The 27,955-nt window shown below is 52.4% G+C and overlaps 2 protein-coding genes across 5 annotated transcripts in view; one reads left to right on the forward strand and one right to left on the reverse strand.

Moving 5' to 3' along the window:
- The window catches only part of HADHA (hydroxyacyl-CoA dehydrogenase trifunctional multienzyme complex subunit alpha), a 26,705-nt gene extending 15,584 nt beyond the window's left edge, over positions 1–11,121 (reverse strand). The window contains exons 1-5 of the mRNA XM_041476427.1: positions 10,970–11,121; positions 3,989–4,030; positions 3,751–3,821; positions 2,533–2,666; positions 762–900 (exon numbers count right to left, since the gene is read on the reverse strand). Coding sequence (XP_041332361.1) covers positions 762–900; positions 2,533–2,666; positions 3,751–3,821; positions 3,989–4,030; positions 10,970–11,057 — 474 coding nt within the window. The 5' untranslated portion in view covers positions 11,058–11,121. The remainder of the gene's footprint in view (positions 1–761; positions 901–2,532; positions 2,667–3,750; positions 3,822–3,988; positions 4,031–10,969) is intronic.
- Positions 11,122–11,126: 5 nt separating this feature from the next.
- HADHB (hydroxyacyl-CoA dehydrogenase trifunctional multienzyme complex subunit beta) lies at positions 11,127–27,943 on the forward strand. Of its 4 annotated transcripts, none has more exons than XM_041476432.1 (16): positions 11,127–11,263; positions 13,723–13,954; positions 14,303–14,344; positions 15,111–15,207; positions 15,861–15,905; positions 16,800–16,899; positions 18,023–18,110; positions 19,940–20,127; positions 21,655–21,835; positions 23,745–23,866; positions 25,456–25,535; positions 25,615–25,662; positions 25,967–26,054; positions 26,136–26,210; positions 26,866–27,030; positions 27,380–27,943. In XM_041476432.1, the coding sequence occupies exons 2-16, from the start codon at positions 13,888–13,890 to the stop codon at positions 27,413–27,415; spliced, it is 1,422 nt and encodes a 473-aa protein (XP_041332366.1). In that variant the 5' UTR covers positions 11,127–11,263; positions 13,723–13,887; the 3' UTR covers positions 27,416–27,943. The 4 variants fall into 4 exon arrangements, with proteins under 4 accessions (XP_041332366.1, XP_041332365.1, XP_041332368.1 ...); XM_041476431.1 differs by lacking the exon at positions 11,127–11,263 and adding an exon at positions 11,306–11,459; XM_041476434.1 differs by lacking the exon at positions 11,127–11,263 and adding an exon at positions 11,371–11,394.
- The last annotated feature ends 12 nt before the right edge of the window (positions 27,944–27,955 follow it).

Here is a 27,955-nt window from a genome sequence, read left to right on the forward strand (position 1 = left end):
GCAGTGTGAGATGAACATCAAATTCCCAAGCTGATTTTAGATCTCACCTAGACCATCAAGGGCTTTATTAATTCACTACACCAAGAGCACAGTCCCATCTACAGATCAGCCATGATTCCTGGTTTATCCCTGGACTGCCAAGTCCAGGTGAGTCAACACAGTGGGTGTAAAAAAAGCATTGAGAAATCAGTACAAAACTGAAGAGATTCCATTCCAAGATTACACTGCTTTAGTAACAACTCTGCTCCAGCAATCAGCAGAGCCTTGCTGTTTACAAAGCCCTGGATGGAGATTACAAGGCAGAAGATCCAGCCAAGGTGCTGGAGTGGAGCTGCAGGCAGGGTGGAGCCTGGCTGGGTCCCCACACTCACCCCTCTCACAGCAGCCCCACAAAGAATGGAAGTTGCTGGGATACAAGGCTCACTTCATCTGAAAAGCAGCAATTTCCAGGCTGAACTGTGCCAGCAGCATTGATGCAGATCCAGTGCCTGCTGGAAACAGCCAGTTTTCCCTTGGACACTCATCTAAATATTAGCCTGGCCCACACAGGTTCAGATTTGATTTGCTCTCTTTCCACAGCAGCAGCCCTGAAGCACAAGCAAGCCATTAACTTGCCACAAACTCATTTACATGATGTAATGAGCCCTCATCAGCTCCCAAATTCATCTCACACTACCAGTCCTGCCAGCATCATTTGGGGAACCAGAGCAGCAGCAGTGTCAGCTCCCACTCCTGCTGTGAGCCCCAGGATTGTCCAGTACCTCCAGCCCTCCTCCCAGGCAGCTGCCACTGATGGCAGCAACGACGGGCTTTGGAGAGTGCTCAATCTTTTCCAGCATCTTCTGTCCATCCTGAGAGAGCTGAGTCACTTCCTGAGCAGTCTTGCAGGCTTCAAGCATGCTGAGGGGAGGAGAGAAGTGGATGAGGATGGGAAAAGCATTATTTTGGTCAGTTTTTCTAACAAAACAGCAGGAAATTGAGAGGTTTTGATGAGTTTTTCCCTGTTTTCCTACAATCTCCACTGCCTGACAGGTGGGCAAGAGCTGTTTAGGCCCCAGTTTTGGATCAGGCAACACAGGGAGAATAACTAAACCCAGCAGGGTCAGGCCCTGCATGCTGACACGGGGTTTTCCTGAGGGACTGAATGGGATCCCTTGTGCCAGGGCTCTGGAAGCCTTTGGGGAAGGAGGAAAGGTTGTAGGAAGCCTCAAAGCACTTGCCAGGAAGGGTGGAGGAAAGAGCCCAGAATCACTCTTAGAGGAGCAGATGGCCAGTGCTCTGATGCCACACTGCCAATTAGAGACTCCATGTGCTAATTATTCTCCTGGAGGCTCACAGCCTTTGCCAGGCAGGAGTAATTTGGGATGCAGGAGGTGCTGAGGCCAGGAGACACCTCTTAACCACAGCCTGGCCTTTGCTCTGCTCACCTCCTTCCCTCCTGAACAGGGAGTGAGTCTCTGTCCCTGGACAAAGCCAGCCAAAAATGTAACATGGTTTTGGAGGGTCTCTTTTTAATTTACCTTCTTTCCCCAGAGCATTCTGGCTTTTAATGTCTTTAAGCAATTATTCTGTCCTGTCAGTGTCAGCAGTAGGAGCCAATGGCATTCCAGGTTCCAGTGGGCACCCACTGGATCATCCCACACCCTAAAAAGTTACCCAGGGAGCCTGAGAGGCTGCTCAGCACAGGGCAGAGTGCCAAACCCTGCCCAAACCAGGGGCCAGGCTGGAAGGCTGCCAGGCACTCCAACCCAGCTCAAACGAGTCCTGCATGTGAATTATCCCCTCTTGTTGTGCCCAAGGAAATGCCCAGCCCAGAGCCAGGATGGTTTCCTTGGCTGCAGGAAGGAGTGACCAAGTGCCACAGCCAGGAGGGGTTTAAGGACTCGCCACGTCCCTTTTTGCTGAGATCCTCACTTCAATTCCAGCAACTCTGAAATCCTGAGCAGGGGGATTTCACTCCCAGCCTGTGTTTCACCTCGGGGAGGTGTCAGGGACAAACTGCTGCATTTCAGGGACAGCTCCAGCAGCTCCTGAAGCCCTGTGCTTACTTGAGATCCTCACTTCAATTCCAGCAACTCTGAAATCCTGAGCATGGGGATTTCACTCCCAGCCTTGTTTCACCCCGGGGAGGTGTCAGGGACAAACTGCTGCATTTCAGGGACAGCTCCAGCAGCTCCTGAAGCCCTGTGCTTACTTGAGATCCTCACTTCAATTCCAGCAACTCTGAAATCCTGAGCAGGGGGATTTCACTCCCAGCCTGTGTTTCTCTGAAATCCTGAGCAGGGGGATTTCACTCCCAGCCTGTGTTTCACCCCGGGGAGGTGTCAGGGACAAACTGCTGCATTTCAGGGACAGCTCCAGCAGCTCCTGAAGCCCTGTGCTTACTTGAGATCCTCACTTCAATTCCAGCAACTCTGAAATCCTGAGCAGGGGGATTTCACTCCCAGCCTGTGTTTCACCCCGGGGAGGTGTCAGGGACAAACTGCTGCATTTCAGGGACAGCTCCAGCAGCTCCTGAAGCCCTGTGCTTACTTGAGATCTGCTCCAGCAATGAAAGAGCCTGGCTTGGAGGAGATGAGCACGGCACTCTTCACAGCCTCGTTGGCCCAGATCTCGTTCATGACGTCGGTGAACTCTGCACTCAGCTGCTTGGACAGGGTGTTCACCTGGGAGCAGAGCAGCACCTCAGCAGGAGCTCACCTGGAGCCCACACCTGCTGCAAGTTACTTCAGCCCTGCCCTAGTACAAAAACCCCTCCTGGATAAAACCTGCAGCAGGTCATCTTTAATTAGGGAGTTCCTCTTTAACCTTCCCAACAGTGGCCTCAAATATTGATTTTATGAACTTGTAAACTGGTTTGTTTTTTCTTTGTTATACAATCATAGAATCACAGAATGGTTTGGGATGGAAGGGACCTTTCAAGGTCATCTCATCCAACCCCCTGCAATGAGCAGGGACACCTTCCCCAGAGCAGGTTGACAACATCCCTCCAGCTTTACTGAAAGGCTGCAAAAAGCAGGACAAATCCAGCCTGGGTTCTTTAGGTACCACCAAATCCTCACATAAAATAGAACATTTCAAACCTGAGACTGCTGCTACTCCTCAAAGGAAAGGAGTGTATTAAAAATCCCTTCTAGTCTGCTAAAATTAACACAAGATTTTTCAAAGCAGTAGTAGTTCAATCTTTATATTTTTTATAATATCAGAGCAGCTCAGCTCCTGTGCTTTAAAAACCATGTTTTTATTGCAAGCCCTATCATTGCTCATAAAGAGCATTTCCATCTGTGAGATGACACCTGAAATTCACTACTGGTTATGTGACTCCAAAATGCATTTTCAGATGTGTTCCTTAGATGTCATTCACAGAGTTCCTCCTGATACCTGAACAACTGCAGCTGTATTGACCTAAAAAATGAGAATTAGGTTCTATTTATATCATATTCATGATAATAAAATCAAAACCACTTATGGATTCCAAATTACTGAAGTATGGACACATTCTTTAACTGACTTGAATACAAGAACTAAGCAAGATTTAATTTTTTTTAAGTTCTCCTTAAGATTTGGAACTCAATAAGACCTTGTGCTTGGGAGAGAGACAAATTAGCTTAGCACACACAAAGCACACCAAGAGGCATCTCCAGATGTCTCATCAAAATCCCCAAATCTTCTTTTCCTACTTCTTTGCTCCCAGCTCTGTAAGGCTGTAGGTAAGGGAAGTTCTTAGCCCTAAATGGGAATTTTCAATACCTTGGAATTTGGTGTGTTGAAGCGCACGACAGCAACATCCCCTTTGATATCACAGCTGACGTGGGTTCTGTCTGCAAGCAAACACAGACAAAAAAAAGGGGTGGGCTCAGCTCCTGCTCCAGGGATTTGAAGGGAAAAAATGGATTTATAGAAAAGCTTCACACTTACTCTAAGCTGAGCCTGGAGGTGAGAAAAAATAAAGGGAAAAAATGGATTTATAGAAAAGCTTCACACTTACTCTGGAGGGCACTGGAAGTGGAGATGTTACGGCAGGCATAACCTAAGGAAAAGATGTCACAGGTGTTAAAGGAATCCTCAGCAGCCTCAGTCTCTCCCAGCTCCCCTGGCCTGCCAAGAACAGCTTTTGGAAAGCCTGGGCACGAGCCAGTCTCTCCCCTCACAGCCTGACTTGTGCCCCACCAGAGTCCAGCAGTCCCAGCAGTGACCTTCCAGCACAGACCTCACTCTGCAGTGCCAGCAGTGCCCAAATGAGAGCAGAAAAATGAAATCCCTCTTCCCAAGCAGCTGGCAAGGGATGGAGCAGGTGGCACAGAGAGTTTGGCCTTCATCATCCTCATTCCAACCTCTTCATGTGCTAAACCAGGGACTTTCCTGCACTTTGGGGAGCTTCAAGGTGGATTCCCTGCAGAGCAAACACAACTGTACAGGGTATTTCTGTAAAAACACACTCTGGTGCCAGCAAACGGGGCCAGTCCAAGTGTGACCATACAGTTCTCATTTTTAAATATAAAAATATTTATTCTTGCCTCCATCTATCAACAAAACACTCAGAATCACAGACTGGTTTGGGTGGGAGGGATCTTAAAGCCCAGCCAGTGTCACCCCTGCCATGGCAGGGACACCTCCCACTGTCCCAGGTGCTCCCAGCCCCAGTGTCCAGCCTGGCCTTGGGCACTGCCAGGGATCCAGGGGCAGCCCCAGCTGTGCCAGGGCCTGCCCACCCTGCCAGGGAACAATTCCCAATTCCCAATCTCCCATCCAGCCCTGCCCTCTGGCAGTGGGAGCCATTCCCTGGCTCCTGTCCCTGCAGGCCTTGTCCCCAGTCCCTCTGCAGCTCTCCTGGAGCCCCTCCAGGCCCTGCCAGGGGCTCTGAGCTCTCCCTGGATCCTTCTCCTCTCCAGGTGAGCCCCCCCAGCTCTCCCAGCCTGGCTCCAGCCCTGGAGCAGCTCTGGGGTCTCCTCTGGGCTCTCTCAGCAGCTCCAGGTCCTTGTGCTGTTGGAATCCTCAGGGCCGGGGCAGCTCTGCAGGTGGGGAGCTGCTCTCCCTTGTCCTGTCCCTCCAGACCCTTGTCCAGGGTCCCTCTCCAGCTCTTGGATCCAGCTCCACTAATGACATTCAAAGCACATGAACACCTCTTCTTCCAGATCCCTCAGAAAGCTCAGACCACAAACAAACAAGTTCTGCCCACAAGTTTCTCACCCCTAAATCTCCTTTTTCTGCTCAGAAATTCTGTTTGGCACCACGACCTCTTGACCCTGAGGATCCCCCAACTCAGATCCAGGCTGAACCCCTGCCAAAGCTGCTTTAAGCCTGAATTCCAGTGAAAGTGTTACTTCCACACGTACCCATCTACCAGCCAGCACACAGCAATTAGCCAGGGGCGGGCTCTGCTCAACACTGATAAAGCCTTCAGGAATGAAACATTCCCATTCCCAGCAGCAAGCAGGGAGAATAACACAACACCAGGAGAATAAACTGCAAACTGTGCCTCCCCAACAGGTGTCTCCCCCTGCCACAGCCCCGTGACACAGGCTCAGGGCTGCACTTTGGCCTCCTTTCCACCTTGTCCGGGGTGCTGGCAGTAGGGACTGACCTTTGCTCCCATTCCTGAGCCCAGGACATGCAGTGTGATGCCATGGGGATGGAAATTCAGCGTCAGGCTGTCCCAGCAAACAGCTCTGGGGTGCCTGTGTGTGTGTCATGTGCCCACAGCAGCGTTTTATAAACAAAGAGTGAACCAGTTCCCACTCCAAAGCTCCTCAGCAATATTTAATACCCACATGTGATAGCTCCACCCAACAATAATTTCCCTAAACTCTTTGTGTACTCCTGAAAATAAGCACCAACATTCAATTCCCACAATCCAAGTGTGGGCTGACAACAATTACTCTGGCGAGAGATGCTGCCCAGCAGAACACCATGCACTTTAACAACAATATTTTAACCCAATAAAAGCCCTTTCTTTACAGAGAAAGCAAGGCCTGAACTGTCTCCCTGAATTAATTCACTCAATCCCTGCAGCAAGCTGGGATAGTGGAAGGTGTCCCTGCCCATGGCAAGGGTGTGGAACAAGATGAGCTTTAAGATCCCTCCCAGACAAACCAGTCTGGCATTCCAGGTTTTTTGTTCTTTAAATGGCTTTCCTTTTCCATATCAGTTCCCAAACAGATTCCTTCCATGAAAACCTTCAGCCTTCAATTCCACTCTGCCTTTCCATTCTCACAAAACAGAAGAGATGAAATAGGAAAAAAAAAATAAATCAAGGGCACGACTGCACAAATCTCACTCCACTTGAACATAAACTCTTTTGGGAGAGGTGCTGTCAGCAGTGTACCTTCTGTAGCCAGACAGTGGTTTATTTTAATTCCAGCATATTTGTGGAAAACATCTTTTGCTAGGAAGCAAAAGCAGCTCCTTGTCCTGGTCCCTGCACATCTGCTTTAGGTGTTGATCCCTTCAGCACTGCAAGGGGAATGTACAGGAGCCAGAAAATTCCTCCAAAATGCTGCAGGAAGCAGAAGCCCAGCCTCAAACTCCCACCATATCCCATCATTCATTCCAGAGTTAAACCCTGAAAATCAGTTCCAGTCTCACTCCAGCTCAAACACTGTCCAGCACCAGGACACCAACACTTCAGGTGCCCTCAGGATTTTGGATGCACCAGAGAATGGACAACAGCCACCCCACAGCCCAGCCTGCTCCTTTGCACTTTCTCCTCTCCCTGTTCCTACCTCAGCTGCCTCCCTGCCCAGCACTTCCCACCCTTCCACTCACCGGGACGGTGCACACGGCTTGAACTGGGAGCAGCCTCCATGGCTCAGGGAAAAGTCCTGGAGCCCTTTTTCCAGCCCTGGAGCAGCCCAAGCCTCAGCAGGACGGACAGGATGAAGCTCAGGCCACCTAAGCACGGAGCTGTGACCCGTGAGATGGGAAGCTCCTGGCAGACTGAGCTTCCCAAGCCACCCTGGGAAGCTGGTGGCACAGGGATGTGGCCCAGCAGGTACAGCCAGCCCTGGAGCTCACCTGGCTCCTGACTGCTCCCTGCCTTTGGGCTGCCCCCGAGAGCTTTGCACGCACTTCCCAAACGCTTTGCAAGGCAGAACGAGGGGATTCATTCATTATGAACAGGGACAGCGTCCTCACAGCAGCTCCAGGGCTGTTTGTTGTGAAGAGCTTTACCGGTCAGAACAAGAATTCCAACCAGCAGCAGCCTGAGGACTCCCTGCAGTTAGCACAAGTCTCCTCCTCAATGATTGCAGCACCCTGTCACGTACAGACCTGCACCAAGGCTGCACGTAACATAGCTGTGATCCCAGAACCATGGAACTGCTCACTGTGGTCCAGAGCCATGGAATTGCTCACCAGGATCCCAGAGCCATGGAATTGCTCACCAGGATCCCAGAGCCATGGAATTGCTCACCAGGATCCCAGAGCCATGGAATTGCTCACCAGGATCCCAGAGCCATGGAATTGCTCACCAGGATCCCAGAGCCATGGAATTGCTCACCAGGATCCCAGAGCCATGGAATTGCTCACCAGGATCCCAGAGCCATGGAATTGCTCACCAGGATCCCAGAGCCATGGAATTGCTCACCAGGATCCCAGAGCCATGGAATTGCTCACCAGGATCCCAGAGCCATGGAATTGCTCACCAGGATCCCAGAGCCATGGAATTGCTCACCAGGATCCCAGAGCCATGGAATTGCTCACCAGGATCCCAGAGCCATGGAATTGCTCACCAGGATCCCAGAGCCATGGAATTGCTCACCAGGATCCCAGAGCCATGGAATTGCTCACCAGGATCCCAGAGCCATGGAATTGCTCACCAGGATCCCAGAGCCATGGAATTGCTCACCAGGATCCCAGAGCCATGGAATTGCTCACCAGGATCCCAGAGCCATGGAATTGCTCACCAGGATCCCAGAGCCATGGAATTGCTCACCAGGATCCCAGAGCCATGGAATTGCTCACCAGGATCCCAGAGCCATGGAATTGCTCACCAGGATCCCAGAGCCATGGAATTGCTCACCAGGATCCCAGAGCCATGGAATTGCTCACCAGGATCCCAGAGCCATGGAATTGCTCACCAGGATCCCAGAGCCATGGAATTGCTCACCAGGATCCCAGAGCCATGGAATTGCTCACCAGGATCCCAGAGCCATGGAATTGCTCACCAGGATCCCAGAGCCATGGAATTGCTCACCAGGATCCCAGAGCCATGGAATTGCTCACCAGGATCCCAGAGCCATGGAATTGCTCACCAGGATCCCAGAGCCATGGAATTGCTCACCAGGATCCCAGAGCCATGGAATTGCTCACCAGGATCCCAGAGCCATGGAATTGCTCACCAGGATCCCAGAGCCATGGAATTGCTCACCAGGATCCCAGAGCCATGGAATTGCTCACCAGGATCCCAGAGCCATGGAATTGCTCACCAGGATCCCAGAGCCATGGAATTGCTCACCAGGATCCCAGAGCCATGGAATTGCTCACCAGGATCCCAGAGCCATGGAATTGCTCACCAGGATCCCAGAGCCATGGAATTGCTCACCAGGATCCCAGAGCCATGGAATTGCTCACCAGGATCCCAGAGCCATGGAATTGCTCACCAGGATCCCAGAGCCATGGAATTGCTCACCAGGATCCCAGAGCCATGGAATTGCTCACCAGGATCCCAGAGCCATGGAATTGCTCACCAGGATCCCAGAGCCATGGAATTGCTCACCAGGATCCCAGAGCCATGGAATTGCTCACCAGGATCCCAGAGCCATGGAATTGCTCACCAGGATCCCAGAGCCATGGAATTGCTCACCAGGATCCCAGAGCCATGGAATTGCTCACCAGGATCCCAGAGCCATGGAATTGCTCACCAGGATCCCAGAGCCATGGAATTGCTCACCAGGATCCCAGAGCCATGGAATTGCTCACCAGGATCCCAGAGCCATGGAATTGCTCACCAGGATCCCAGAGCCATGGAATTGCTCACCAGGATCCCAGAGCCATGGAATTGCTCACCAGGATCCCAGAGCCATGGAATTGCTCACCAGGATCCCAGAGCCATGGAATTGCTCACCAGGATCCCAGAGCCATGGAATTGCTCACCAGGATCCCAGAACCATGGAACTGCTCACCATGGTCCAGAACCACGGAATTGTTCACCATGATCCCAGAGCCATGGAACTGCTCACCATGATCCCAGAGCCATGGAACTGCTCACCATGATCCCAGAACCATGGAATTGCTCACCAGGATCCCAGAACCATGGAACTGCTCACAATGATCCCAGAACCATGGAACTGCTCACCGCTCACCCTGATCCCAGAACCATGGATCTGCTCACGTTGGAAAAGAGCTCTAAGAGCACTGTTCAGCTCTGAACCGAGCCCAGGATTGGGTTTAAATGAAACACAGCTGGATTTTGGGTCAACATCAACACCAGACTCTGAGGCCCTTCAAAGTGCCCAAATATGAGGTTTCCAGAGCTTCCCAGCCAGGCCCTTTGGCTTTCCCAGGGCTCCTGGGGACTCCCTGCCTTGGTAGCCAGGAAGCACCAAGGCAGCTCTGTGAAGAGGCAGGAGAGAGCCACAGCCCTGCCCGAGCTGGCAAGGGAGATGCCCCACACAAAATCATGGAATCACTGAATCCCAGGATGGTTTGGGTGGGAAGGAACATTAAAGCCCATCCAGTGCCACCCCTGCCATGGCAGGGACACTGCCACTGTGCCAGGGTGTCCCAGTGTCCAGCCTGGCCTTGGGCACTGCCAGGGATCCAGGGGCAGCCCCAGCTGTGCCAGGGCCTGCCCACCCTGCCAGGGAACAATTCCCAATTCCCAATCTCCCATCCAGCCCTGCCCTCTGGCACTGGGAGCCATTCCCTGGCTCCTGTCCCTCCATCCCTTGTTCCTCAGTCCCTCTGCAGCTCTCCTGGAGCCCCTTTAGGCCCTGCAAGTCCCTCCTAAGTTCTCCCCAGAGCTTCCTCTTCCCCAGGGTGAACAATCCCAACTCTCTCAGCTGAGAGATCATGGAGCACCTGCAGATACCCTCCCCCAGGCAAGTGGGATTAGAGGGTCACAGGGATCCCCCTTCCCTGGAGTGCAGCCACAAGATCCACACTGCCAAGGGCATGGGGACATCCTGTCCTTTCCAAGCAGGCTCTCAGGGCACTGGGACAGGCACATGTGTGAGGGCACAAGGACACTCTCTCCCTTTGGCTCAGCTCACGTGTAGGGACCATCCTGAGTGGAGGGTGTGTCCTCCTTCAGTGCCAGGCCACAGGGACCCCCCAGAACTGCTCAGAGGTTCCTTGCCTGTGCAAGGACTGGCACTGCAGGATGTCCCCATGGGGACACATAACCCCCAGAGACCACAGGACACAGGGGGACAGACGCTGGGGGGGGATGTTGGGGACCTGCCAGGAATCCCCCAGGTGACTCCCAGGCCATGGGGACAAACATGGGGCACAGACACACACGGGGACAGCTCCCACCCCACAGCTGCCCTGGGGACCCCCTGCCCCAATTCTGATCCTCACAGACCCTTCCCTGGGAACTCCTCACAGCCCTCACGGTCACACCACCCGAGGAGCCCTTCGGGACCCCCGGACAAGGCCCAACCCCTGCCTCAGCACCAGACAATCCTCTCTGGGACACCCTGTTCCTCATCCCGTCAACACCACCCCTGCCCCTCGCCCCCTCAGTGCCCTCCTGCCCTCACCTCTCAGTGCCTCCTCACCTTCCCCGCAAAACTATCTCCTCAGTGGGCCCTGTCTCACGCCAGTCCTCGCTCCCTCAGTGCTCCCCGACCCTCCACTGCCCCCTCGTTGTCCCCCTGCCCCTCAGCGCTCCCTTTCTCAGTGTCCCCACAGTGCCCCTCCGCTATCTCCGTCCCTTACCCCTCACTGCGCCTATCCCCCGCTGCTCCCCTCACGCGGGGGACACCGCACGCCAGCCGCTCCCGCTCCCCGCCGTCCCCTCGCTCACCTCGGGGCGGGGTGTGCCGCGTCGGGCCGGCCCTGGCGGCGGCCGGGAGGCGGCCGAGGCTGCCGATGGCTCTCACCGCCGCCGCCATCTTCGCCGAGGTCGAATGAGGGAGAGGCCGCCGGGGGCCTGAGCGCGCCCGCCCCGCCCACGCCGCCCCGCCCGCGTCCGCCCGCCGCGCTGCCCGCACGCTTCACCGCCGCCAACACACCGCTACCTCCTTGTCCTCCGCTCTCCGCGGTGTCTCGGCTGTTTTCAATCCACGCCGAGCCGGAGCGGATTGCGGGAGGAGCCGGGGTAGGGCTGCGGAGCGGCGGCGGAGGGAGGGGTGTGGGTCAGGCGAGCGGCGGGCAGGCCGGAGGGTGTGGGGGGTGCGGGGCCCTTGGTGAGTGGCGGCGCGGCGGTGGCAGAGCGGGGTGAGGGCGGAGGTGAGCGGCGGGAGCGGACGGGGCGGTCAAGGGCTCCGTCCTGGCTGGACGGGAGTGTGGGAAAGGTGAGAGGAGTGGGGAGTCGGTGCCGGGGAAAGGGGTGGGGGTTAGGGGTAGGCGGCTCGGTCCGGGCTGGAGCAGAGGATCGGGGGTCGCTCCTCAGTGGGCGGGGGAAGGATGAAGGGAGGCCGGGGGGCGGTCCTGGATGGACGGGGAGATGTGAGGGGAGCCGGGGGACTCGTTCCGGGTGGGAATGAGTGAGTGAGGGGAGTCGGGGGGTTCGTTCTGATGGACGGGGAGACGTGAGGGGAGTCGAGGGGCTCGTTCCGATAGCCGGGGAGCAGTGAGGGGAGTCGGGGAGCGGTCCCGGATGGACAGGGAGACGTGAGGGTAATCGGGGTGCTCGTTCTGGATAGAAGTGAGGGAGTGAGCGGAGTCGGAGGGTTCGTTCTGGATAGAAGTGAGGGGAGTCGGGGGGCTCATTCCGGATGGAAGTGAGAGGAGTCGGGGGGTTCGTTCTAGATAGACAGGGAGCAGTGAGGGGAGTCGGGGGGTTCATTCCGGATAGAAGTGAGAGGAGTCGGGGGTTCCTTCTAGATCGCTCTAGATAGAGGGGGAGCAGTGAGAGGAGTCGGGGGGCTCGTTCTGGATGGGAGTGAGAGGAGTTGGGGGTTCCTTCTAGATCGTTCTAGATAGAGAGGGAGCAGTGAGAGGAGTCGGGGGGCTCGTTCTGGATGGGAGTGAGGGGAATGAGGGGGGTTGGGGGATTCATTGTGGATAAAAGGGAGGGGAATCAGGGGGCTCATTCTGAGTGGGAGTGAGGGGAGTCGGGGGGCTTGTTCTGGATGGACGGGGAGGCGTGAGGGGAATTGGGGGGTTCGTTCCATATAGAGATGAGGGGAGTCGGGGGGTTCGTTCCGGATGGAAGTAAGGGGCGTCGGGGGGTTCATTCTAGATCGTTCTAGATAGACAGGGAGCAGTGAGGGGAGTCAGGGGGCTCGTTCTAGATCATTCCAGAGAGACAGGGAGCAGTGAGGGCAGTCGGGGGGCTCGTTCCGTGTGGGAGTGAGGGGAGTCGGGGGGCTCGTTCTGGATGGACGGGGAGACGTGAGGGGAATCGGGGGGTTCGTTCCATATAGAGTGGAGGGAGTCGGGGGGTTCATTCCAGATGGACGGGGTAGAGGGGCTGAGAAAAGCTGCGGAGGGCCCGGGGGGTCGGTCCCGGGTGCATGAAGGGACCGAGGGGTTGGTCCTGGGCGGATGGGAGGGGTCGGGAGTCGGCCCTGGGTGGATGAGGGGGATTTGGGAGTGGCTGAGAGCAGCGCGGGTGTGTTTGGGGTGGGCGCTGGGAGCCCCGGGGTGACGGTGCTGCGCTGTGGAAGAGTCAGGGTGTGTGGGGACGGGAAGGGAGCAGGGGCTGTTCATGGAATTGGGGATTGTCCTGAGTTGGAAGGGATCCCTGAGGAGCCTGGCTCAGCTGTGGAATCCAGGCAAATCCAGGCTCTGCGAGGAGTTTTGCCATGGTGATTTGTGCAGGCAGGGCTGAGCCCTTGGGATGCCAGGGGAGCACTGAAAATGAGGGGGTTGGGGGCGTTTGGGGGGTGCAGGAACGGGGGTGCAGTGTAGGAGGGAGGAGGAGGTTACACCTGGGAGAAACTTCTGTCAGCTGGGCTGGGAAAATTTAGGGAAAAACCTCAATCAGGCGTGGGGAGGGAGGTTGGCACAGGTGGAGGAGAAGCAGGATGCTTTGGAAAGGTTTGGTTTTGGGATCTTTGTTGGCAGGAGGAACCTGGGGCTGGGAAGGGGCACGTTCCAGGTGTGGAGCTGCAGCTGGGAGGTGTCAAAGGGGGTGACTGAAAGCTTGTGCTGAGTTTTGGGGAGCTGCAGAGGGCTGGGTTTGGTACTGTGGGTGTTCCTGTGCCCCTCCATGGAAAAAACTTTGTGCTTGGGAGAGAAAGTGCCAAGATTTGAACCCCAAAGTGTGACAGAGGGAGATGAATGTTGGCATGGATCCAGAGCCCTGGAGTTGTGAGGGCCATCCCTGGGCAATAAGACCTGCAAATGAGGGTTTGTTTGTAGGGAAAGCTGATTTGGGAAAGCTGCAGAGGAGTTTTTGGGGGTGGAGGACATGAACTTGCTCTGTTTGCCACGGGGATGAACAGCAGGAGCTCCTCAGGCTGGCACCAGGGGCTGACAGGGGGCAGGGGTGCCAAGGACACTGCTGGTGTCAGGAGGTGCTGCTGGCAGCAGCCTGCCTGGGCACTGGGACAATTTTCCAGTGGGAAGTGGAGGGAATTGAGAAGCTCATTGGGCAGTTTTTATTCACAGGCACAAACCAGGCTCCGAGCGTGGTGGGAGGTGATCCCCTGTGCTGCTGCTGCTGCCCTTGGAGTGTGTTGCCCTCACCTTGCTGGCTCTGTGTGAGGCAGGCAGGACTCTTCCCTTGGGATTTTTCTGGACAGAGCAGCTTGGACTTGAGCCCAAGATCCCAAAATGAGTTCCATGCTGAGCTCTGCCCTGAGGAACCTCCCTGTGTCCTCAGCCTGGGCTGCTGGGGCCTGTGAGTATCTTTAGCTTTTATTGGTGGGCATAAAGCTCTGGTTGAAGTGTTGGGTTTGGAATGGATGCTGGGGTCTGAACCTGCCCTGTTCTCACCTTTAAAAGGCTGATAGTGTTTTATTTTTTAATCCCAATTACATTGTTGCCTTGTTTGTTCCTTCCTGCATCATATGGGGAGGAGTCTTGAGTTAACAGAAAGTGTGTCAGGTTTCTGGACAGAGTAAACCACCCCACAGGTGGACAGGTGTCTTACAGTGACATCATTTGCTTTTCCAACCCTTCTTACAGAGACTAGAACTGCTTCTAACATTTTTTTGGCTTTTTTTTTTTCCCTTTTCTTGTTTTCCAGTCACTCGATCACTCAGCTGCTCCTCGCAATTCCAAGCTGCAGGTAAGGGGAAAACATCAGAATCTCAGTGGGTCTGTGCTAGACAGGGCTGTTTTGGAAGCTTAAATCTTAGAAATTAAGCAGGATGCAGAGTGGTTCAGGTGTTCCTGAAAAGCTGCAAGCAAGGAAAACTTCAGGCAAAACAGTGTTTGCAGCAGAGTCCTCTCATCCCCTGAGTGCCCTGGCTCCCAGCAGCCATTCCCAGTTTTTAGTCACAGCCCACAGTGAGTGGTTGGGGTGATCCATGCTCTGGGTTCACTGTGGGGGTTGCTCAGGTGACTCAGGCTTTGGGATTTTGGGAACAGGCCTGGACAGCAGCTCCCCATCATCCCCTGGGCTTTGGAAAGAGCCTGAAGGAATCTCCAGACAGTGCTGGAGTTTTGTCCTGGCACTGACCTGTGGAATGATGCTGGATCATGATATCCCTTGTCTCAAACCTCTCCCACTGGGGAGAGAATTTCTTCCCATTAGGAAGAAACTCTTGGCTGTGAGGGTGATGAGGCACAGGCCTCATCCCTGGAAGTGTTCCATTGGCTGGAGCTGGGGGCACACAGAAAGTGTCCTTGCCCATGGCAGGGGGTGGCACTGGATGAGCTTTGAGGTCCCTTTCTACCCAAACCATTCCAAGATTCCATCTCAGGTGTCCTACCTTCCCTGCCTTTCACTTACACACCAAAAAAGGACATTTTTTCTTTGTTTTCTAGAAATCTTTGCAGGATCTATATGAAAATTGCTGATATTCTTGTCACCATCACTTCTCTCTTCACAGCCCAGCCAAAGACTAAGAAGAGCTTGGGCAAAACTGGGGTGAAGAATGTGGTGGTGGTGGAGGGTGTCCGCATTCCCTTTCTGCAGTCTGGCACCACGTGAGTATCAGAGAGGAGTGAAACCCAGAAAACACCCCCTGATTTGGTTAAAACTCAGCTCTTTCTGAGAAAAATCTCACTTCTTCATTTAATGTAGTTATTCTTGGGGCCTAAAGGCTCAGGTGGTGCCCTGAGTTGGGTTGCTGCCGTTTTTGCAGCTTATTTAGTGCAGGAATGTGGTTTGAAGAAGGTTGTTCCTGTGTTTGAATCCTGGGAAGAGTGAGGATTTATGGAGCATGTCTAGAGGAAGCAGTTGGAGAATTTATAGCAGATGAAGCAACAAGTTTGACAGAACTGGCAGGACAGGGGCCAAGAATCTGCTGTAGGCTCTTCTTCCTGGATTGTTGTGCCACCAAATCCACAGCTGAACTAGAGCCACACCTGACTGTTAGGATGGAGAAGGGATTTCTTTATCTGCTCCCTGCTGCTTTTCTGCCCATAGCAGGGGTGGCACTGAATGAGATTTAGTGTCTCTTCCAACCCAACCCAATCTCTGATTCCTTGAAATGTTTGCTCAGAAGCTCAGTGGAGCATTTCTGGTCCATCCCCAGTTCTTGCTGCTCACAGGAGAATTCTGTCCTGATTTCTGTACTGAGAATTCTGCACTGATCTCTCACACCTCTGAGTTTCTTCCTCTGCTCTTCACCCTCCAGGTATGCTGATCTGATGCCACATGACTTAGCCAGAGCAGCACTGCAGTAAGTAAATGGAACACTGGGAGGGCTCAGAATTCTTGTTAAACTGCTGAGGCTTCAGAGTTGCAGAGCCAAGGCTCTGGGCTTGGTTCTGAACAGTTCAGATGCTTTATTTTTCCTGGCCTCCCTCCACAGTAGTGGGTGGCTTAAGCACTGGGGTTTGTGTTGTTTTTGGGGTTTTCAGTAGGTCGGTGTTGATGCAAAGAGATGCTGGTGGTGACAAATTTTGGTGAATTTGATTCCCAGCTGTAGTTTTCCAGACACAGACATCAGAGCTGCTGTTGAGGTGTGCTCACATTTGGTGGGAAAAACAACCTGGGCAGCACAGAGGAAATGAAGTGACAACAAGGATATTGAGCTAATTCTGTAACCCTCCTGTTCTGAGGGTCAATAGCAGTGGGTTTGTTCTGTTGAGAGGCAGAGCAAAGTGCTGTGGAGAAGAGAGAAGGCTTGGAGAAGCCTGGAGATGGCTGTCCCATCCCTGGCAGTGCCCACGGCCAGGCTGGACCCTGGGAGCACCCTGGGACAGGCAAAGTGTCCCTGCCATGGCAGGGGTGGCACTGGATGAGCTTTGAGGTCCCTTCCCACCCAAACCATTCTGGGATTTGATGATTCTCTGAGCCATTTTGCGGAAGGAGAGCTGTAAGGGCTAAAAAGTAGTTGCTTTAATGAAGTTCTGTAATGATTTATAGTAAAATTATCACCAAGACTGATTGCAGCCCATAATCAGCTACACTTCCCACGGGGCCCACCTGCACATGAGATTTCTTCTGAGGGGGTGACAGAAGCTGTGGCTCTACTGTTGCCTTGTTCTGCAGCCAAGCTGGCAGGAAGAGGATGTTGGAGAGGTTTTTATTCATGTGATGCAAATTCCCTTTGTTTTGATCCTCTCCTTAGGGGCCTGCTGACCCGGACCAGTGTCCCAAGGGATGTTGTTGATCACATTGTTTATGGCACGGTTATCCAGGAGGTGAAAACCAGTAATGTTGCCAGAGAGGTGGGTTCTGTGCAGCATTCCCCTGGGAGTCTGATTTCTGCAACTGCTCTGATCCTTGCTAAAAAATTATTTCCCATTATTATTGTTTGTTTATATATGATTTGAAAGCATGCAATAGTTGTGTAGTATTGTCTGTTAACTGAGTTCCTGGGATTATAAGGAAAATTATTTTGGGATTCTCTGTTGAAATCTGCTACAGATTTCATGTAGCATCATTTTTTTATCATCAGATTTTTATATTCCAATGCTGTGGAGCCCCTGCTTGATTCTTCCCTGCAAGGGAAAGTCTTGTTGAGGGTTGCTGATCCCTCAGCTCCTAAACACCAGTTGGATTGAGCACTGCCTTCCCCAACACCCTGGGAGGAGCAGAGCGTGCAGTGAGGGTTTGCTTTCTTGTGGCATTCATTTATTTATTTGAGCTGCCTGCTCAGACACAGCATTCTCAGGATTTGAAGCCAGAAAACACAATTCCTGTATTATCCCCAGAGCAGCTGATCCTCTGGAGTCATGTGCCAAGCAGCCTGATCTTTGCTAACCTGGAGCCTCTGCACCTGGATAAATCCATGATGTAACCTGGGCTCCCTGTGCAGCCTCAGCCTCGTGAATGCAAGCCCTGCCTTTGGTCACCTGCCAGTCAGATGGGGCTGCAGGGTAATTTTAACTTGGGAACAACTGCTGAACTTTCATCTAGTTGGCCACATCCCAAGTAGGGAAGGTCTCTGGGCTGCTCACATGAGTCACTGCTCTGCAGTTTGCTGCTCTCTGTGAAGCCACTCAGCCTTGTGCTGAGTGGTCTAAATCACCTTTTCACATGTTGGCTTTGCCAATAAGGTGAAGCAAAGTTGATGTCGAGTAGTTGGAGGCTCTTTTGATGTGTTTTTTTTTTTTAAATGTGGGGTGTGATTAGTTTGTCTGTTAAAAAAAGTGGAGGGGCAGTGACTGTTCTGAGCACGGCCTCAGCTCCTGCTCCAGAGTCTGGGGAAGGGAAGAGCTGCTGCCATAATTAACTGGATGAAAATTCCATGTCTTTGTCTTCAGCTCCACCTGGCAAGGTGTGCTGGGCAGGGGCAGCTCTGGCCTGGGAGCAGCAGCTGTAGGTTTAACACCCCTCTTGTTGTTGTAGGCTGCCTTGGGAGCAGGGTTCTCTGACAAAACTCCGGCCCACACCGTCACCATGGCCTGCATTTCCTCAAACCAGGCCATGACCACAGGTATGTGGGCTGCAAGAACAAGCTGTGGGGTTGAGAGGGAGCTTGGGAATTCTTTTACAGCATTTATTCAACTGGCACTGCTTGTGAATGTAAAAAAACAACTGAAGAAATGCTGGAATGGAAGGAAAAATGGGATTTAGCCTCGAGAAGAGGAGTCTCAGGGGGAACCTTGTGGCTCTGCACAATTCCCTGACAGGAGGGGACAGCCAGGGGGAAGTTGGGTTCTGCTCCCAGGGAACAGGGACAGGATGAGAAGGAACAGCCTCAGGCTGTGCCAGGGGAAGGTCAGGATGGACATCAGGAGGAATTTTTCCCTGGAAAGGATGGTCAGGCACTGGAAGGAACTGCCCAGGGAGTGGTGGAGTCCCCATCCCTGGAAGTGTGTGGGGAATTCCTGGACATGGCACTCAGTGCTCTGGGCTGGTGACAAGGTGGAGATCACTCACAGGTTGGATTTGATGGTGTGGGAGGTCTTTTCCACTCTCAGTGATTCTGTAGAAGTTTTTTAGCCAGCAAAATACAAGATGAACTGAGTGGCTGCTGTAGGCCTGCAGCAGCATCTCTTGCTCAGTGTCTGTGTTTGTTTGGGAGGTAAAGACTGACCATGGTGAGAAGGTTGCTCCTTTCAGGCTCCTTTTATCTTTGGCTTAGCCTAACCAGGGCTAAAAAATGGAGACACAGCTCAAACTGCTGGCGCTGTCCTTCCCTCCCTGCTCTGTGTGACAGCAAGTGGCAGCCAAGTGACAGCAGCTCATGTGTAACCCAGCCATGGTCAGGGGCTGCAGGAGGAGTGCAGGAGTGGCCAGGGCTCTATTGGGGTGCCTGTTTTCAACTTCCCTTTTTCCCTGTTGAGGTCAGGATTGAAGGCACTCGAGAAGATAGTTCAGGTGTTTATTATTTCTTACCCATGTTAGAGTGTCACAGCAGTGAGTTCTGCAGTTCTTCACTAACAGGGCACAAAATGGCCAACTGTCTCTTGTTACAGGGTCTTTGAAGGCTAAATTATCCAATTAAGAAGTGACACCTAAATTATTTTCACTTTTAACCCAATAACTGATCCCTCAAAAGTCTGCAGGGTGGGCTTTTCTGTCCAATTACAAAATACCACCCAAACCCATGGAGAAGAAGGAAGAAGAAGGTAGGGAAAGAGACAACCTGCCACCACTTCAAAACCTCCATCTTGCCCCATATATATGACTATATTCTAAAACCCCAAACTCTGAGTTTCCCACCCTGTGCTATCACCCACTTCTAACCAACTCCACACCCACAATCCCAGTGCTCTCAATCAATTTTGGAAGCCTTCTCCAGCTCAAATGCAGTGAGTTCTGCAGTTCTTCACTAACAGGGCACAAAATGGCCAACTGGCTCTTGTTACAGGGTCTTTGAAGGCTAAATTATCCAATTAAGAAGTGACATCTAAATTATTTTCACTTTTAACCCAATAACTGATCCCTCAAAAGTCTGCAGGGTGGGCTTTTCTGTCCAATTACAAAATACCACCCAAACCCATGGAGAAGAAGGAAGAAGAAGGTAGGGAAAGAGACAACCTGCCACCACTTCAAAACCTCCATCTTGCCCCATATATATGACTATATTCTAAAACCCCAAACTCTGAGTTTCCCACCCTGTGCTATCACCCACTTCTAACCAACTCCACACCCACAATCCCAGTGCTCTCAATCAATTTTGGAAGCCTTCTCCAGCTCAAATGCAGTGTTCTCCTGGGGGGTCGGAGTCTGCCAGCACAGAAAGTCTGAAATTCTCAGCATCCAGGGCTCCAGCAGGGGGTGAGTGGCCCTGCCCTGGCAGTGTTCCTGTCCCTGCAGGTGTGGGGATGATTGCAGCTGGCCAGTGTGACGTGGTGGTGGCCGGCGGCGTGGAGCTCATGTCCGACGTCCCCATCCGCCACAGCAGGAAGATGAGGAAGACCATGCTGACCCTGAACAGAGCCAAGACCCTGGGCCAGAAGCTCTCCCTCATTTCCAAAATTCGCCCCGACTACTTTGCTCCCGAGGTATTTTTTGGTTTTTCAGGCATTTAGATGTTTAGTGAACTGGTTTAGGATTTAAGATGGGTGAGGTGGCTCCTGGCGTTCACCATGACCAATCTCTGTCCTCTGCTTTGGGTTAAATCACTGATTCATGCATCTCACAGCATTTGGGCCTCTGCTTTTCCTTCACACATGTTCATCTTCAGTAAACCCAACTTAGTGCAAAACCTCCTTCTGCTACTCCTGGAAAAACTGTGCTGCAGATGACAGAAATAGAAGGTTTTTTTCCCATAAATATAAAGGTTATTCTGAATTGTCAGAAGAATTCTAGGGTCAGAGGAATTTTACTAGATAATAGCAGTAACCCCCTTAGTATTAGACAGAAATATCCTCAGTGTGTTAATTTAATTAATGCATCTTAAATATACCTTATGATTCCTGTACCTGGCCAAATCCTGCCAGGGGCTGGATGTGTTCAGCTCCCCTGAAGAGCATCCACAGGGCCATGTCAGGAGCAGAGTGAGCCACTGCTCTGTCCTGGGGGCTGTGGGGGGTGAATTACAACATGGTGAGGATGGAAAGGGGCAGCACTTCCCTCCTTCCCACCCTGAGCTTTCCACATGGAAACTGCATCCATGTAATTCCCTTTAGTGAGTGCAGTGAGGCCCAGGTTAAGTGTGGCAGAGCAGACATCCCAAATCCACAATAAGATATGAAAATGTCAGACTTGAATGCATGCAGGGATTTCCTGAGTGCTGCTGGAAGAACTAAAATTAAGCCAAGATCACTTCTGAGCTCTGCTTGTGGATGAGGAGGTGTCTGACAAGGAGTTTTGAGCTCTCAGGATGTGGTGTTTGAGCTGAACCCAAAAGGTCTGGTCACCCTTTGTCATGGATTCTCTGTGTCTTGGTTTGAAGAGACAGCTGTCTGCTAAGGAAGGCAGGAGCCAGCCTCCCTTGAAATGGAAAATGTAAACCCTCTCTTTCCAAATGATGATGGTTAGGCTCAGATTGTATCCAGGTAGGAATGCTTGGCTCCTCCCCTGGGCAGAGCATCTCCCAGTGGGATGATGGAATTTGATCAGCCATGCAGGGACACTCACTGGCCATGAACAGAAGATAATTAATAATTAATGACCCATGAACAGCAGAGATCTCCTGTGGTATTTTCTGAGACCCCCATCGTGGTGAGGAAATGATGAATCTGACTCCATGTTCTTAGAAGGCTAATCTATATTCTATTAAAGAGATAACTGCTCCACAGATAGGAATAGAGTACATTTTCAGCCTAAAACACCCTATTAAATGTACAGGCAGCTCTCAACACAGTTCTGGAACCCCTGCAGTAAGCAGCAGCCTGGAACTTGTTTTTTTTTTTTCCAAAATCTTGGAAAGGGCTGGTTTCTCTGACACATTTCTGAGTCTGTCACCGTCTGATTGCCGTGTGCTAATTAACAGTGGGAATGGCCTCTCTTTGACCGTGGGGCTCAGCTCTGTGTGCTCCCAGGGGGGTTTTTCCCCACCTGTGCTGACTCTCCCTCCCTGGTGGCAGCTCCCAGCTGTGGCAGAGTTCTCCACCAGCGAGACCATGGGGCACTCTGCCGACCGCCTGGCCGCCGCCTTCAGCGTCTCCCGCCTGGAGCAGGACGAGTACGCGCTGCGCTCCCACACGCTGGCCAAGAAAGCCCAGGACGAGGGGTTGCTGCTGGACGTGGTGCCCTTCAAAGTGCCAGGTGACAGCGCCAGGGCCAGCCCTCACTGCTGGGGGCAGCTCCAGGCAGTGCTGGGGGTCTGGGTGGGTTTTGTCGGGATGTTTGTCCCTGCAGAACGGCTGGCGTGGGGAGGTGTTTGTAAACGGGATGGCTGAAGGTGGAAACACAGAAGCATGGAATGATTTGGGTGGGAAGGGATATTGAACATCACCCAATTCCAGCCCTGGCACCTTCCACTGTCCCAGGGTGCTGCCAGCCCCCGTGTCCAACCTGGCCTTGGACATTCCCTGGGATCCAGGGGCAGCCACAGCTGCTCTGGGAATTCCATCCCAGCCCCTCCACATCCTCCCAGGGAAGAGATCCTTCCCAATACCCTTCCCAATGCCCTTCCCAATATCCCACCTAACCCTGTTGGAACCTGAAATGCAGGGAACTCTCAGAACTCTGGGCCTATAAGCCAAGCTTAGAATTAAACACAGGATTTGATCTGAAACCTTAGAAAAAGCTTCCAAACTTCAGTGCTGAAAGCGATAATGTAGATTTATAATTTAAAGCAGAGACACGTTAAGCTAAGTGAAGGAAAGTTTAGAGTCTTAGAGTTCAAGATATAGAAAAAATAAAGTAGTTACCAAGGTAAACAAGAAGTTTAGAATGCAGTACTGTAGGTTTGTGTGTCATAACATGATTGGCTAAGAAAGATTACACTGTAGCACGAGTCCATAATATGAAATATTTAAGGATTGGGCCAAAAACATAAATATCCTTCTTGGCAGTGTTTTATTGGTGCATAACTCCTTAAAAGGTCTTGTGACCTTCTGAGCCATGCAGTGAAGGTGTGAGCAGAACTCACCCTTCCTGGCTATGTAGAAGATAAGAAAAATAAATCACATCATCTAAAAAGCTCAGAGAGAAGGTGTGAGCAGAACTCACCCTTCCTGGCTATGTAGAAGATAAGAAAAATAAATCACATCATATAAAAAGCTCAGAGATCCTCTCTCTAACTCATTCAAAACTCCTTCAAAAATCCCCATCTAACCTTGCCCTCTATCTTAACTTTACATATCTAAATTTTTTTCTTGCCAACCCCCCATCTGTGCTAATGAGGTGACAGAGCAAGGAAAATCAGGACAGTTGGACATAGAATCCCCCTGCTCTTCCACCAGGCAAGGGAAACCACCTTTATACCCCAGAATATCAACAGCAAACACAAGCCCAACAAAATCCCAGTCTGGTAACTCAGGTGCTGGATGGGAAGAGCTGGAATGTGGCAGGTTCCAATTCACCAGGCCTCACACTCCATGCTGGGAGGTGAAATAATCTGGGGAGAACCTTCAAGCTGCCCTTCCATGGCTTGAGCTGGTGTCCCCATCACTCCCCAGGAGCCAGGGGACACACTTGGCTGCAATACCTGTTCATTTGGGAACTCTAATTGGTGTCCTGGAGAAATTTTCCTTGTAGATCCATGGTTCCATGTGGTCTTTATGATACAATTAGTACTTTTTCTTAACAGGCTTATTTAGCAGTTGGATATATTTGGGTTTTCCCAGTGCTCTTTATTCCTCAAGCACAGCATGTAAATGTAAACTGATTTAAGGCCAGTTCTCCATTTAGGCTTTTTAACCTAAATTTAAATTCTCTTCTCAACTGGGTTTCCCATGTGGTAATTTTTCCTTCCAGTAAACAGATGGCAGCACTTTGTTTTTGCTGTCATCTGAGGAAAAGTGAGGTAGCTTCAATTTTAAAGTACTATTTTTAGCCACGTTAAGTATCCTGATACCACGAAGAGATTTTCCTTTTTTCCCTCCTCATGCTTGTCCTGAACCCCACAATCTTCTGATTTTTTTTCCCCCCCTGGAGTCCTGATGCTGAAATCCTTGTGCCAGGCTGATTTTTGTAGTTGAAATGTGGTTTTTTTTTTTCCCTTCACCAGGCAAAGACACAGTTACCAAAGACAACGGGATCCGCCCGTCCTCCCTGGAGCAGATGGGAAAACTGAAGCCAGCCTTTGTCAAGCCCTATGGAACAGTGACAGCAGCCAACTCCTCCTTCCTGGTAATTCCTGTTCCCAGCACTGCCAGCCAGAGGGGAGGACTGTGCACCTGACCTTAGCTGTATCATCTGGGAATGAGCCTTTTCATTTCCACATTTTCCAGGTGGAGCCCCGTTGTAGTCTGGTGGATTTGGGTATTGGATAGTTTCATTTTAAAATCCATAACAAAACCCCTGAAGTTTTGGGATGTTTGACCTGTTTGCTTCTCTGTAGCTGCTTCATGAGGGTCAATCCTTGAAAAGGCCTTGTAGGGATTCTGTCCCAGGATGGGGTTGGTCACGTTGTACAACTGAAGTCAGTAGGTTTAGTCTGAACTTCACAGAATCATGGAGTAGTTTAGGTTGGAAGGAACCTTAAAGCTCATCCAGTGCCACCCCTGCCATGGCAGGGACACCTTCCACTATCCCAGGGTGCTCCAAACCTCATCCAACCTGTCCTTGGACACTGCCAGGGATCCAGGGGCAGCCACAGCTCTGGAGGGACAGGAGCCAGGGAATGGCTGCCACTGCCAGAGGGCAGGGCTGGATGGGAGATTGGGAATTGGGAATTGTTCCCTGGCAGGGTGGGCAGGCCCTGGCACAGCTGGGGCTGCCCCTGGATCCCTGGCAGTGCCCAAGGCCAGGCTGGATGGGGCTTCTGATGCCTGGAAGTAGAACACAAATTTTTCCAGACAATGTTAGAATGACAATATAAAAACAAACCTTTCCTTGAAAACCTTCAGGTACAGAATATGGCAAAAATCCACATCCTGAATTAGATTTGTACCATTTCATACAAGGTGGGGCAGTTAGAATATCCAGCCAGTATTGTCCAGTTAGAGGAGCAGTTGGTTAAGTGATTCCCCCTGGCTTCTGCCCCATGGGAGCTCTCCTCCCCATCTCCTACCTTTTATCATGTCTGTGATTCCATAGTGCAAAGTAAAAATCCTTGGAAGAGTAACAGGAAAAACTAAACAATATTTTAGGAGTGCATCAATAGGAGTTTGTTCACTGCTGGAAAAGTACTGGAAGTTATACCAAAGCATTTAACAGTCTACAAAGCTACAAATATATGGAAAATACATAAAAGCTGAAAACTCTGAGCACTTAGAGCCATCTGGGATAGTGGAAGGTGTCCCTGCCCATGGCAGGAGGGTGGAACTGGATGTGATTTAAGGTCCTTTCCAACCCAAACCATTCCATGATGTGATGTGCCAACCCCACAATAATGGGTTTAATAACAACCCAAATTTTTGTCATGTGGTGAGCTTGTGCCTTGTGTCATCCCAGAATTATTCTCATTTCTGGGATGGAAATGGGAGGACAGCTGAGTGTTTGGGGTCACCAGCTTGTCCCAGGCCTAGCAGGGCTTTCAGGCTCCTCTGTCCTGGGTGGAACAATTGTCCCAAGGGTTGTGAGGAGGTGCTTCAGCACTGCGTGAGCTGGCATCATCAGTGACCATCCATCCCTCCATCCTCTCAATCCTTGTCCTTTGGTCCCTGTTGTTGTGGGGTGTCCTGGAGGCTCTGCTGGTGTTCAGGTACTTTCTTTCTGGGGGCTGTGGGGCTCCTTGTGTGCAGACCCCCCACCTGGTTTCTCCCTGCCCATTCCAGACCGACGGAGCGTCGGCGATGCTGATCATGTCTGAGGAGAAGGCCCTGGCCATGGGCTACAAACCAAAGGCCTACCTAAGGTAGGAGGGGCTGCTCCAGTGACCCCTGCTCCTGCTTCCCCCTCCTCTCCCTGGCACTGACAGCCCTTTTCCTGCACAGGGATTTCGTGTACGTGTCCCAGGATCCCAAGGACCAGCTGCTCCTGGGGTAGGTGGAGATGGAGAGCATTCCCCACAGCCCCTGCTCCCACTGCAGCCCTCTCCTGCCATGATGTGGTTTTGGGAAGTGCCTCAGGAGATGTTACATCTCTCCAGGCCTTCACGAGGTGGGAGAGCAGCAGTGGCAGGAACACCCCAGGATTGCTGGGGCACCTCAGCAACAGTTCTGGGGGCTGTGCCTCCCTTGGACAGGGGTGGGCCATGAGCCCAGAGAGAAGGATGTGACTGTGGAAAGGGGAGGTGGGGCTGACAGGGAACACAGATGCAAGACTGGTGTGTCTTCCCTCCTTCAGCCCCACCTATGCCACTCCCAAAGTGCTGGAGAAGGCCGGGCTCAGCGTGAGTGACATCGATGTGTTTGAGTTCCACGAGGCCTTTGCTGTAAGTGCTCTAAAGCTGGGATGGCTCCCTGTAGCCATCTGCCTTGGGTTATTCCCAGTGTCACCCTCTCCTCCCTTGCAGGGCCAGATCCTGGCTAACCTGAAAGCCATGGATTCGGATTGGTTTGCACAGAACTACATGGGCAGGAAGTCAAAGGTAAGGCACACTCAGGACATTTTCCTCCTTGTCCTGCTCCTCAAGGCCCTTGTCCCCTCTCCAGCTCTCCTGGAGCCCTGCCAGGGGCTCTGAGCTCTCCCTGGATCCTTCTCCTCTCCAGGTGAGCACCCCCAGCTCTGCCAGCCTGGCTCCAGCCCTGGGAGCAGCTCTATGTCTCCTCTGGAGCCACTTTTCTCTCCAGTTCAGTGAAACTTTGGGGTTCCTAAGCTCCCTCCTGGCAGTGCTGGTGCTGCACAGCCAGGCTCTGGCTCTGTCCCGTGAGGAGCAGTGATGCTCCTGGAGCTTAGCTTAGCAAATCCCAATTGATGCAGTTTCTTTGGGACGTGAGATTTCTTTGGGATGCTGTTCCCGTTGTCGGCAGGAGGTGGAGATCCAGAGCCACTGTGGAGCTCCAGAGCCACAATCCCTGTAGAGGAGGGTGCTGAGGGCAGTGAGAGGGGCTCAGTCCTGGCAGGGCTCCCCTGAGGGGCTGCAGGTGAAGCAGGATCTCCTTTGGGGTGGTTTTATCTCCTCATCAGCCACCTGGATGTGCCATCCCGAGCTACTTTAGGCTCAGTGTTGGGATTAGGGGAGGGATGAGGTGTCATCCCTTCCAGCCAGGTGACGTGGGGTGTGTCCCTCTGTGTCCCTGCAGGTTGGAGCCCCTCCTCTGGACAAGTTCAACACCTGGGGGGGCTCCCTGTCCCTGGGACACCCCTTTGGGGCCACCGGCTGCCGCCTGGTCATCACTGCTGCCCACAGGCTGAAGAAGGAGGGGGGCCAGTACGGCCTGGTGGCTGCCTGTGCTGCAGGAGGGCAGGTAAAGGTGCTGTGCCCCAGCCTGGGGAGAGGGAGGAACCTTGGCAGAGGGCAGGAACAGCAGGACTGATCCTGCTGGGACTCTGCAATCCTGCCTGGTGACCCCAGCTCTGGGTGCTGCGTGTTCAGAGCTCCCTCAGGCACCTCTGGCTGCTCCCATCACCACTACCCCAGAGCTGGCACAGCCCAGGGGTCAATGGCCTCTTGTCCACCTGAGCACACCTGGGCTCGTGTCCAGCTGCTGTGGCTCATGTTCTTGATGCTGTGCCTGGGAGTCTGTGCCAGCAGTAATTAGTCTTGTCTCTGTTAATGAGCCATTTCTGTGATGTTTTGTCTCTCTCTGTTCCCAGGGTCACGCGATGATCGTGGAGCTGTACCCCCAGTAACAGCCCTGGGAGCTCTGTCCCTCCATCTGTGCCTGGCGATGCCGTTTCAATGCACTAATAAATCCTACACCCAATCCTTCTTGGAGAGGGGATTTGTGGCCTTTGTCAATCCCTTTTAGCTACTCAGCCAGTAATTTTTATCTAATGAGCACGCTCTATTCCACTTCCAGGAGAGGAACAGTTAACATAGCTCTGAGTCTCTCTGCAGGCTCCTTGGAACTGTCTGATCCCTCTGGCAACCCTTCAGGATTTCTCCCACGGGAGAACAAAAGTTATTCCAAAGCTCTGGATGGAGAATTAACTTTGGAGATCAGGAGCACGTGAAGCAGTGGAGGTGGGGGGGCTGAGAGGGGAGGTAATGCTGTGGGGAGGAGCAGCTCTGTGGGGCAGCAGGCTCAGTCCCAGGGGCTGAGCTGGGCTCTGAGGGGGCAGTTTGCTCCACGCTGTCCAAATGCTGTTGGAATGAGCAAATTGCATCTGATGAATGAATGTCACTGATGGAACTGCAATAAATCAGGACAAAACCCAGTTCTGGCTGTT

The sequence above is a fragment of the Pyrgilauda ruficollis genome, unplaced genomic scaffold, assembly GCF_017590135.1.
Source record: "Pyrgilauda ruficollis isolate IOZ18807 unplaced genomic scaffold, ASM1759013v1 scaffold381, whole genome shotgun sequence".
In the NCBI taxonomy this organism is placed as follows: domain Eukaryota; kingdom Metazoa; phylum Chordata; class Aves; order Passeriformes; family Passeridae; genus Pyrgilauda; species Pyrgilauda ruficollis.